Below are 12,394 nucleotides of genomic sequence, written 5' to 3' on the forward strand. Positions count from 1 at the left end.
AGGTTGAATAACAGTGGTGAGAATGGCATCTTTGTCTTATGCCTGATCTTACAAGATAACTTTGATGATGTCACAAAAATGGCAGCATAAGCTGAGCCTCTTGAAATCTCCCCTGGAACTTACAACAAATTGAGCAACAATAACTCTGCAAAGGGCTCCCTGCACAGCAGACAGGCAAGACTAAGAGATACACTACTGTAACCACCTAATGGTGGACAAACAGTATGAGCTGGGGAGGGGGGAAAGGAGAAGTGCAGAGACAGGGACGCGTGGATGCAGGATGCAGACCTAGCTCAGTGCTCTGAGCTTGCTGCATCCCAGAAATACCACAGCTGTGGAAGAGGTAAAAAGTCGGATAGCTAGAGCTCTGCTTATGGCCCACAGGTCTGAGGGGACAGCACATAACATGACTGAACCCAACGCTCATGGCAGAGACCTCGGAGAAAAGACTGAGGGAAGAAGGCTGAAAATGGCAGTTGAAGGCTTCACTGCCAAGCAGAGAATGGAAACCATAGGCAATGAGCCTAGCCACCCCCTTCCTAACCTCCCAGAGCTCCCCCACCCCCACCTGCCCACTGCTATCAGTGGAAGAGTAGCAATGTCAGATCAAAATAACAGATTATTTGCAGTTCTGAACTGTGGTCCACAGACACAGACTAACAGCCCAACTAGGTCCAGGAAAGAAAAGGGAGCTCAGGAAGCAGGACTGGCTATGGTGGTGCTCCCTGCCATTGCTCTGGGCCACCTCTCAAGAACCACACCAGTACTGGCCCCACATATCTTGGTGGACCCTGCAGGAGTAAACAGAACTGCTGAAACAAACAGGCTCTGAATCTGGTGCACGAAGAGCTTTGGAACTTCAGAAGCTCTCCACATCCCCCCATGGCGGCAGTGCCCTATGAACCAGGTGAACTGTTCACAGAGAAGACCACATTCCAGGAAATCCCGCCATTGTGTAAGAAGCCAGAATAGTGCAGAGAAAATATAACACTAAAGTGTGAGAGAGAATAAAAGGCTGCAGTAGGAGAGAAAATAAAACTTTCTACCAAAACTTACTGGAAAACAAAAGAAAGACCACTTTCTATCAACCTGTTGCAGAACCCACTCCTATAGATGTCTAAGAAGAGAAATAATAAATCATTAATTGCCATGAATAAGCAACGTAGCAAGACAGCTCAGAAAGAAAATGAAAACGCTCCAGAAAATGAAATTAAAGATATTGAAATATGTGACTTAAATGACAGAGAACACAAGATTGCAGTTCTTAAAAAAAATTCAACAGCATGCAAGAAAAGACAGATAGGCAGTTTAATTAATTCAGAAATACAATCAAAGAAAAAATGAACATTTTACCAAACAGATTGAAATTTTTAAAAAGAAACAAATAGAATTTCTGGAGGTTAAGAACTCAATAAAAGAAATAAAAAATGAAATAGCCAGCTTAGGTAGTAGAGTTGACCAGATAGAGCAAAGAATCAGTGACATCAAAGATAGAAATCTACAAATGACACAGATGGAAGACGAAAGAGACTCAAGACTTAAAAGAAATGAAAGTACTCTACAAGAACTTTCTGACTCCATCAGAAAGAGCAATATAAGAATAATGGGCATACCAGAAGGAGAAGAAAGGGAGAAGGGAACAGAGAGTATATGAAAACAAATCGTCGATGAGAACTTCCCAAACTTGTGGACAGAACTGGATCCTCGAATCCAAGAAGAAAATAGAACACCTAATTACCTCAACCCCAATAGGTTTTCTCCAAGGCACATTGTATTGAAGCTGTCAAAAATCAACTACAAAGACAGAATCCTCAAGGCAGCCAGGGAAAAGAAGACAGTAACCTACAACAGAAAGCCCATCAGAATATCATTAGATGTTTCAGTAGAAAATATACAGGCCAGGAGGGAGTGGAACCAAATATTCAAACTATTGAAAGAGAGAAATTATGAGCCAAGAATAATATATCCAGCAAAGATATCCTTTAGATATGAAGGAGGAATAAAGACCATTCCAGATATACAGAAGCTGAAGGAATTTTCTAACACATAACCTGCACTACAAGAAATACTGAAGGAGGCTATTTGAACAGCATAAATAGAAATAATTTTCGATAATCAAAACATATACGGGGAATAGTAAAGGCCTGAACCGGAATATGGGAATGGAAAAAGTAAGCATGTTGAAGAAAATGGAATAATCTAAATATGAAACTATTTTATATGAACTTAATGCTAACCACGCAGAAACAATACAGAAGTGAAACATATAACATAATAAAAGAAGAAACAGAGGGAAAAACCATAGAATTCCACAACATAGAAATAACAGACAACAAGAAAAAGGCAAAGAAACAAAGGAGACACACTCTTACCAAAAAACCAAAGATAGAATGATAGGAAATCCTCACACATCGATAATCACACTAAATATAAAAGAACTAACTCACCAATAAAAAAGCACAGAGAAGAAGATTGGATCAAAAACTAAACCCAACCATATGCTGCCTCCAAGAGACACATCTCAGCTACAAAAGACAAACATAGACTCAGAGTGAAAGAGTGGAAATTGATACTCCAAGCAAATGGTATACAGAGAAAATCAGATGTAGCCATGCTGATATCAGATGAAACAGACTTCAAGATAAAAAAGGTAACAAGAGACAAAGGTGGACATTTCATAATGGTAAAGGGGACAATACAACAAGAAGACATAACAGTCATCAATATTTATGCCCCAATCAGGGAGCACCAAAATATACCAAGCAACTACTAACAGAACTAAAGGGAGAAATTGACCAAAACACTATTCGAATAGGGGACAAAATACATCATTGACAGCTATGGATAGATCATTGAAACAGAAAATAAATAAAGAAATTGCAGGGCTAAAATGACACATTAGATGAAATGAACATAATTGACATTTATAGAGCACTTCATCCTAGAATATCAAACTATACATTTTTTTGTAGTGTACATGGAACATTCTCAAGGATAAACCACATATTGGAACATAAAACTAGCCTCAGTAACTTTAATAAGATTGAAATCATACCAAGCATATTCTCGGATCACAAAGCTTTGAAATTGGATATCATCATATGATTTCACTAATATGTGGTATATAAACCAAAAACAACAAAAGAACAAGACAAACAAATGAGAAACAGAAACTCATAGACACAGACAATAGTTTAGTGGTTGCCAGAGGGTAAGGGGGGTGGGGGGTGGGGGGTGGGAGATGAGGGTAAGGGGGATCGAATATATGGTGATGGAAGGAGAACTGACTCTGGGTGATGAACACACAATGGGATTTATAGATGATGTAATACAGAATTGTACACCTGAAATCTATGTAATTTTACTAACAATTGCCACCCCAATAAATTTAATAAAATTAAAAAAAAAAAAAAAAGCAAACAACCCAATTGAAAAATGGGCAGAGGATCTGAAGAGACATTTCTCCAAAGAGGATATACAAATGGCAAACAGACACATGAAAAAATGCTCAACATCACTAATCATCATAGAAATGCAAATGAAAACCACAGTGAGATATCACCTCACCCCAGTCAGAATGGCTATCATCAACAAGACAAATAGTAACAAGTGTTGGAGAGGCTTTAGAGAAAAACGAACACTCATACACTATTGGTGGGAATGCAGATTGGTGCAGCTGCTATGGAAGGCAGTGTGGAGGTTCCTCAAAAATTAAGAATAGCATTACCATCTGACCCAGCAATCCCTCTCCTGGGTATCTACCCAAAAAATCTGAAAACATTATACATAAAGACATGTGTGCTCCAATGTTCATTGCAGCTTTGTTTACGGTGGCCAAGACATGGAAAGAACCAAAATGTCCTTCGATAGATGAATGGATAAAGAAGTTGTGGTATATATACACCATGGAATACTATTCGGCAGTTAGAAAAGATGATATGGGAACATTTGTGACAACGTGGATGGATCTTGAGTGTCTAATGCTAAGTGAAATAAGTCAGACAGAAAAAGGAGAGAACCATATGATTTCACTGACATGTGGTATATAAATCAAAAACAACAAAAGAACAAGACAAACTAAGGAGAAACAAAAACTCATAGACACAGACAATAGTTTAGTGGTTACCAGTGGGTAAGGAGGGAGGGGGGGTGGGAGATGAGGGTAAGGGGGATCAAATATATGATAATGGAAGGAGAACTGTCTCTGGGTGGTGAACACACAATGATATTTATAGATGATGTAATACAGAATTGTACACCTGAAATCGATGTAATTTCACTAACAATTGTCACCCCAATAAATTTAAAAACAAAACAGAAAAAGAAATTAAAACGTATGATTCATATAGTTAAAAAAAAAAAAAAAGAAAATGAAAAGAATAAAAAAAAGGAGATAAGCTTTCAGCTTTCACCACTATGTATGATGTTAGCCGTGGACTTATTATATATGGCCTTTATCATGTGGAGGTACATTTTCACTATACACACTTTGTTAAGAATTTTTATCATAAATGGATGTTGAATTTTGTCAAATGCTTTTCTGCATCTTTTGAGATAATCATAAGGTTTTTTTTTAAATTAAAGTTTATTGGGGTGACAATGGTTAGTAAAGTTACATAGGTTTCTACTGCACAATTCTGTAATACATTGTCTATATATTGCATTGTATGTTCATCCCCTTAATAACAAGATTTTTATCCTTGATTTGTTAATGTGGCATATCACATTCATTGATTTGAGGATGTTGAACCATTCTTAGTGTCCTTGGAAAAATCCCACTTATAAATATACATTATATATGATGTATAATCCTTTTAATGTGCTGTTGAATTCAGTTTGATAATATTTTTTAGAGGATTTTTGCATCTCTGGGATTTTGGCCTTTTTTTGGTAGTATCCTTGTCTGATATTGTTATAAGTGTCATGTTGGCCTCATAAAATGAGTTTGGAAGTATTTCCTTCTATCCAACTTTGGTGGGGAAGATTTTGAAAAAGATTGGTACTAATTATTTTTTTAATGTTTGGTAGAATTCACTAGTGAAGCCATCTGGTCTTGGACTTTTATTTGTAAGGAGTTTTTAAATTATTGATTCAATCTTATTACTAATAATCTATTTGTTCAGCTTTTGTTTCTTCTTGATTCAGTCTTCAAAAGTTTTATGTTTCTAGAAATTTATTCATTTTTTCTAGGTTCTCTAATTTGTTGTCATATAACTTTTGTAGCAGTATTTTATGATCTTTTGTATTTCTGTGGTATCAGTGGTAACATCTCCTGTTTCATTTCTGATTTTATTTTTTTGATTCCTATTTGTTTTTTCTTCGTTGGTCTAGCTAAATGTTTGCCTATCTTTTATATCTTTTCAAGGAACCAGATTTTGGTTTCATTGATTTTTTTTCTATTATCTTTTTAGTCTCTGTTTCATTTACTTTTGCTCTGACTTTTGTTATTTCCCACCTTCTACTAAGTTTGGGCTTTTTTGTTTGTTTGTTTGTTTGTTTTCTAGTTTTTTGAGATGTAAAATCTAGGTTGTTTATTTGAGGTTTTTCTTAATTCTTAAGGTAGGCATCTATCCCTCTTAGAACTGCTTTCTCTGTATCCCATAAGTTTTGGTGTGTTGTATTTCCATTTGTATTTGTCTCAAGGTATTTTTTTTTTTTTGCTTTTGATTTCTTTGTTGACCCAGTCATTGTTCAATAGCATGTTGTTTAGTCTCCACATATTTGTAAATTTTTAAATTGATTTTTAATTTCATACCATTGTGTTGGATATGATTTCAATCTTCTTAAATTTGTTACGACTTATTTTGTTGCCTAACATCTATCCTGGAGAATGTTCCATGTGCATTTGAGTAGAATGTGCATTCTCTTGCTTTTGGATGAAAGCAACAGAATATATATATATACACACACACATATACATATATATATACATATATGTGTGTGTATATATCATATATATACACACACCTATATATACCATCTGGTCTAATGTGTTCTTTAAAGCCCATGTTTCACCAAAAGTACAAAAATTCGTAGACATAGACAATAGTTTAGGGGTTACCAGAGGGAAAAGGGGGAGGGAGGAGCAGGGCTCTAGAAGAGGGTAAATAAGGTCTAATATATGGTGATGGAAAGAGAACTCTCTCTGGGTGGTGAACACACAATGTGAGATATAGATAATGTATTACAGAATTGTACACCTGAAATCTATGTAACTTTACTAACAATTGTCACCCCAATAAACTTTAATTTAGAAAAAAAATAAAGCCCTTTTTTCCTTATTGATCTTCTGTCTGGATAATCTACCCATTGATGTAAGTGAGGTCTTAAAGTCTACAACTAGTTTTATATTGCTGTCTAGTTTTCCCTTTAGGCCTGTTAATATTTGCTTTACATATTAGGTGCTTCTAGAGATGGTGGCTTTTAAAATGGCCCTTGAGTAATAGGGGTTCAACTAGATTACAATATGTGTGCAGTAACATCTATGTTGAGAGTACCTATATGTATTTTGCCCAAGTCCTTTCATTCCTCCTTTAGTTAAAAAAACAAAAATATTTTCTTCTAGGAACCACATATTCTCAGGTCACATGGCCCAATAAGAGCCAAGACCGTACTGGACTTCTGGGGGAAATGGTGTTCTCTTTCTGCTGATGACTTCAGTGGTGTGGAGATGCAAGCATGGGAGCTGATGCAGAAGAGAGCCCCCAGGCAGTCCCCAAGGATGATAAACCTGGGCTCTTGGAGCTACTGTTCACATTTCAGGATCCAGTCTTTTTTTTTTTTTAATTAAAGTTTATCGGGGTGACAATTGTTAGTAAAGTTACATAGGTTTCAGGTGTACAATTCTGTAATACATCATCTATATATCATATTGTGTGTTCACCACCCAGAGTCAGTTCTCCTTCCATCACCATAGTTTTGAGGATCCAGTCTTGACAGAGAAGCCCTGTAGACTTTCCATTTTCCCTGAGCCCTGTCCCTTCCTTTGTCATTTGTGCTAATTTGTGCTTGGTTTGCTGCCACTGGTGTTATAAAGAAACCTGATGGCAAGTGTAGTACAGTGTCTTGGTGTCCAGGGTGCACAGAGCACATGGGGTGGGTGTAGGGGTTTTCTCAGTGAGGGGGTGACATTTCAGTTGGGCCTCAAAAATAGGTGAAAATGTGGAGAAAGGACATAATAGTGTTTGTGTGAATACATTTTGAACTATCAATTTCTACTAAGACAAAAGTAGTTTTATTCACTGGGTTTATTAAGAAAATACAATGATGTAAGCCATGTCTCTTTTTCTTTCCTAATGGCACTGTTCCCCTTCTCTACTTCTGTCTCTCTCACCTACTGGGTCGGAGGTGCAGTGAGCCTGGAGCGTGGCATGGAGACAGACATGGTTGTCTTTGTGGATGTGGCTGTGAACTTCACCCGGGAAGAGTGGGTTTTGCTAGATGGTGCTCAGAGGAAGCTCTACAGAGAAGTGATGCTGGAGATCTGCCAGAAACCTGGCCTCGGTGGATTATTGCAGTCAAGTTAAAACAAGTGACTCACATTCTCAGTGGAATTTTTTGGACAATAACATATCCACTGAAGAGAAAACAGTGAGATTTAGAAGAATTGATTCTCAGTCTGTTATTGGAGAAAACCAGTTGATGAATAATAATGGAGATCGGCAGCTAACCTAGCCGACTCCTTTTAGAAGTCCTTTGCTAGAGAGTCTCTGTGAAACTAGTGAAGGTAATCAAGGTAGATACACCCTGAATGAGGTTTCATCTCTTCCTGTGCATGAGAGATACCCAAATGATACCCTATGAATGCACTAGGAGTGGAAAAATCCTCCTGGAATGTTGTTTCCTTCAGAATCAGGAAAGATGTCAAACAGGTCACACACGTCATCAATGTGAGGAATGTGGGCAAGCCTGCAGGTGTGTCTCGTGCCTAAGCTGTCTTGTGGAGAAACTGTGTACAATTCAGGATAGTGAGAGAGGGTCTAAGAAATACGTGAACGATCTGAGTGGTCAGAAACCTTTATCCCAGAGTAGCAAATGTGGAAAATCTTTCAGTTCTTCCTCCTCCCTTCGAGAACATATGAGGATACACATTGCAGACAAACCCTATGAATGTGACCACTGTGGCAAAGCCTTTATGTTTCCCTTCACTTCTGTGCAAACATGTTAGAATCCATACTGGAGAGTAACCATATGTGTGTAAAGAGTGTGGGAAAGGATTCAGGGTTTCCACAGTCCTGCGAGACCATTTGAATATGCACAATGTGGAGAAATGCTATGAATGTAAGGAGTGTGGAAAGGCCTTCAGTTTTCAATCCACTCTTCAAAGACATGAAAGAATACACTCTGGGGAGAAACCCTATGAATGTGAGCAGTGTGGGAAAGCCTTCAGTAAGCAATATTGTCTTAAATCACATTTGAGAACACCCACTAGGGAGGAACCCTATGAATGTAAGGAGTGTGGGAAAGCCTTCAGAGTTTTATATTCTCTTCAAAACCATATGCGAATTCACACTGGGGAGAAACCCTATGAATGTAAGGAGTGTGGAAATGCCTTCAGATGTGAAACCACCCTTCAAAGACATGAAAGAACACACTCTGTGGAGAAATCCTATGAATGTGAGCAGTGTGTGAAAGCCTTCATTACAAAATGCTATCTTAAGTCTCATTTGAGAACACATGCTAGCGAGAAACCCTATGAATGTAGACTGTGGGGAAACCTTCAGCATTTTATATTCTCTTCGAATCCATGTGAGAATTCACACTGGGGAGAAACCCTATCAATGTCAACATTGTGAGAAAGCCTATATAGGGGCATCATCCCTTTATAGACATGTGGGAACATACAAGAGGGAGACCCCTGTGAAAGTCAGCAATGTGGCCAAGCTCTTCGTTTTCACTACTTCCTTAAAGAAATGTGAGAACACACAGTGGAGTGAAACCCTATGAATGTCAACAATGTGGGAAAGCCTTCAGTTTTAAGTCCTCTGGTAAAGTACATATAAGAACGCACACTGGAAAGAGGCCCTAAAAATGTCAGAAATGTCAGAAACCTTTTTGTGGGCCCTCATCGCTTTATAGACATGTGGGAACATACAGTATGGAGAAACCCTATGAGTGTCAGCAATGTGGCCAAGCTCTCAGTTTTCACTACTCCCTTAAAGAACATGCTAGAACACACAATGGGGAGAGACCATGTGAAAGTGACAAGTGTGGGAAAGTTTTAATTTGTCAGTCTTCCCTTAAAGTATATGTGAGAATGCACAATGGGGAGAAATCTTATGAAAGTAGAAAATGTGGTAAAGCCTTATTTCTCCCTTCAAAAACATGCAGGAACTCACTGTGGGGGAGACCTATGAATGTCAGCAAAGAGGAAAAGCTTTAGGTATTCCACAACCTGCACACTCATAGGAGGACACATACTGGGGCATACATCTGAACACAAGAACTGCGGGAAGTCTTCAGTCTCCCTTAAAACCATGTGAACCGTAAGAGACACCAGAGAGATACCCATGAATATGAAGAATGTGAGAAATTTTTCCCTGAAGTGGCACCTGAAAGATAAGAGCAGAATGGACATGTTTTACATGTTACAAATATGGTTTGGTTTGTGTAATGTCTCATTTATGTGTAATGTATCAGTAGTGATCACAGTATAGTAATTTCTAGTTCGTGTTTTGATATGAACGTTTGAGGTAATAAATATCCCTCTCTGTCCCATTCATCTCTACTACACATTTCAATAGCTCAGATTTTAAATAATTGTACCATCATATAAAACTTGTCTCATTTGCATTGCAGTATCATTTCAATCCATGGTTAATAAATAGGTTTTCTTATGTGAAGCTCGAAATAATTTTACATAAAAAGATTGTGACTGTTTCTTTTTATAATGTTTAAGTGATCATGGTATACACATGAATTGTTGAAGTTTTTCTTTTGGTGCACTTCTGTGCATCCTGGAATAGTCTGACAGGATATCTACTTTTCCCTTTTGTCTTTCTTATTGAAAGATGAAAATTCCACATCCGTTTGTTTTGTGTAGATAGTACATCTGTGTTTGTCATTGGCTGGAAATTGGATGTGATACCTTGAGTTACAAGTAGAGATTTTGTGGCATGATGATGAATTCTCATACCAAAGTTATTCCATTGAATTTTGCTGTCATTGTGGGTGAGGTGGGAAGTTTTATCCCAGAGATCTTGTGATTATGCTTCCGAGGTCATGAGAAGAGGAAGATGAATGAGGTTGGAAGCTGAAGTGAAGAAGCCGTGAGTCTCAGTTGTTTACCATCAGGAGACAGAGACACGTGGGAACATGGTGGGCCTGAGTCACAGCACATTCTTCTGACTGCTGGCTCTGTTTGTCTGGAACTTTTGAAAACAAATAAACATTTGATGTTAGTTCCCTCTGAGGCAGCGGATTCCTCAGACTTCCATGAGCTCTTCCATCGTAGATTCTCTTTCAGGTTCATTGCATTTTCTTGTAGCACATTGATGTCCATCAGATCACTTTGTCATCGTATTGCTCTGAGCAACCTGCTCTCATCTTGTCACCCACCCATCTCCAATGCTTCTCCTAATTATGTGATTTCTGTAGGAAGCATATTATTCCTTTTTTGGTAGATTACTTTCCATCCTCCACCAGGACATATTTAATGCTACAGCAAAATTCAGGAAACTACTCACCCAGGCTGCATTGTGAAGAGGCTGGACTGACCCTGCATTACTTGTTTGTGGATACGTGCATGACTGAAATAAACTTTTATAAATATAAAAAAAACCAGAAAATGCAATGTATACAATGTATTGTTTGTTCATTTAGTTTGTTCTCTAGATTCCACATATAAGTGAGATCATATGGTATTTGCCTTTCTCAAACTGACTTATTTCACTTAGCATAATACCCTCTAGGTCCATCCATGTTGTCAGAGATGGTAAGATTTCATTCTTTTTTATGGCTGAGTAATATTTCATTGGATATAAAGGTCTGCCAATTAAGTTTGCGAACTCATCCTAGAAAAAGTGCTACATACATCATTGCTGAATATCACTACTGTCACCTTCGAAGTACTCTCCTTGGGAAGCTCTGCACTGATGCCAGCCCCCAGTCCACACTTCAAAGAAGTTTTGGAACTCTGTTTCTGGAATGGCCATCAGAGCTGTGGTTGTATTACCCTTGATGTCCTGAATGTCGTCCAAATGTCTTCCTTTCAATATTTCCTTTATCTTCCGGTAAAGAAAGAAGTCACTGGGGGCCAGATAAGGTGCGTAGGGAGGGTGTTCCAATACAGTGACTTGTTTTCTGGCTAAAAATTCCTCCACAGACAGTGCTGTGTGTGCTGGTGTGTTGTCATGATGCAAGAACCATGAATTGTTGGCAAAAAGTTCAGGTCGTCAAACTTTTTCACACAACATTTTCAGCACTTCCAAATAGTAAACTTGGTTAACTGTTTGTCCAGTTGGTACAAATTCATAATGAATAATCCCTCTGATATCAAAAAAGGTTAGCAGCATTGTTGCAACAAGTTCGTGAACTTAATTGTCAGACCTCGTATGTACCACAATTTCTTTACCCAGAAACATATATATATATATATATATATATATATATATATATATATATATATAACATGATTGCCAGAAGGGGGGAGGGGTGAAAAAGCTAAAGGAACTAAGGAATACAAATTTGTAGTTATGAAATAGTCACAGGGATTTAAAGTACTGCATAGAGAATATAATCAATGATGTTGCAACAACTATGTATAGTTCCAGGGGGGTACTAATCAGGGGGAATCACCACATAAATTATACAAATGTCTGACCACTATGCTGTACACCTGAAACAAATATAAAATAATATTAAATGTCAACTGAAACTGAAATTAATTAATTAATTTAAAAAAGAATTAAAATACAATGTAATTTTGGGGAGGGTCATTGGTGCTTCTTTAACTAGTTAAGAGCACAAAATGTAACAGGCAGGTCTGTTTTAAACAAATTAAAAAGCTATGTTTTCCCCCCCAATTCTCTCCAAGTCAGATATGCACACACAGAAAAATGGTGTGTAAAGATGTACACAAGAAGTTATATCCTCAATCAAGGGAAACAGATGTTGAAACAGGAATCAACACAATAAAATCAGCAACAGATTAGCAATTTCAAAAACTGAGTCTTCAAATGCTGCATGGCACAAAGCTATACAGCTAGATATGAAGGAGAAAGATTGTACGGCTTTTAGCAAAAATGCTTTTCCAGAAAAGCAAATAAAAACAATGCAATCAGCAGACCAAGGAAGCTACAGCTAGATTATTGGAGCTAAAATTTCTCATATCTGAGCTAGAAAATCCTATTTATCCAGAATGGACTAAAATTTCAGGACAAAATAGGGACATTTT

The 12,394-nt window shown here is 37.6% G+C and overlaps 1 protein-coding gene across 1 annotated transcript; it reads left to right on the forward strand.

The window, feature by feature from the left end:
* The first annotated feature begins 7,370 nt into the window (after window positions 1-7,370).
* On the forward strand, window positions 7,371-9,028 carry LOC141573041 (uncharacterized). Its single transcript, XM_074339742.1, has 4 exons — window positions 7,371-7,503; window positions 8,203-8,625; window positions 8,705-8,840; window positions 8,923-9,028. The coding sequence occupies exons 1-4, from the start codon at window positions 7,371-7,373 to the stop codon at window positions 9,026-9,028; spliced, it is 798 nt and encodes a 265-aa protein (XP_074195843.1).
* Window positions 9,029-12,394: the final 3,366 nt, after the last annotated feature.

The sequence above is a fragment of the Rhinolophus sinicus genome, linkage group LG09 (genome assembly GCF_036562045.2).
Source record: "Rhinolophus sinicus isolate RSC01 linkage group LG09, ASM3656204v1, whole genome shotgun sequence".
In the NCBI taxonomy this organism is placed as follows: Eukaryota; Metazoa; Chordata; class Mammalia; order Chiroptera; family Rhinolophidae; genus Rhinolophus; species Rhinolophus sinicus.

What these genes read in the sequence shown, in the direction of transcription:
- LOC141573041 (XM_074339742.1), top strand. Translation starts at nt 7,371, where the DNA reads ATGGAGACAGACATGGTTGTCTTTGTGGATGTGGCTGTGAACTTCACC. An exon ending in ATCCTATGAATGTGAGCAGT is followed by an intron (nt 8,626 to 8,704) that starts GTGTGAAAGCCT and finishes CTATGAATGTAG; the next exon opens with ACTGTGGGGAAACCTTCAGC. An exon ending in CTTTATAGACATGTGGGAAC is followed by an intron (nt 8,841 to 8,922) that starts ATACAAGAGGGA and finishes AAATGTGAGAAC; the next exon opens with ACACAGTGGAGTGAAACCCT.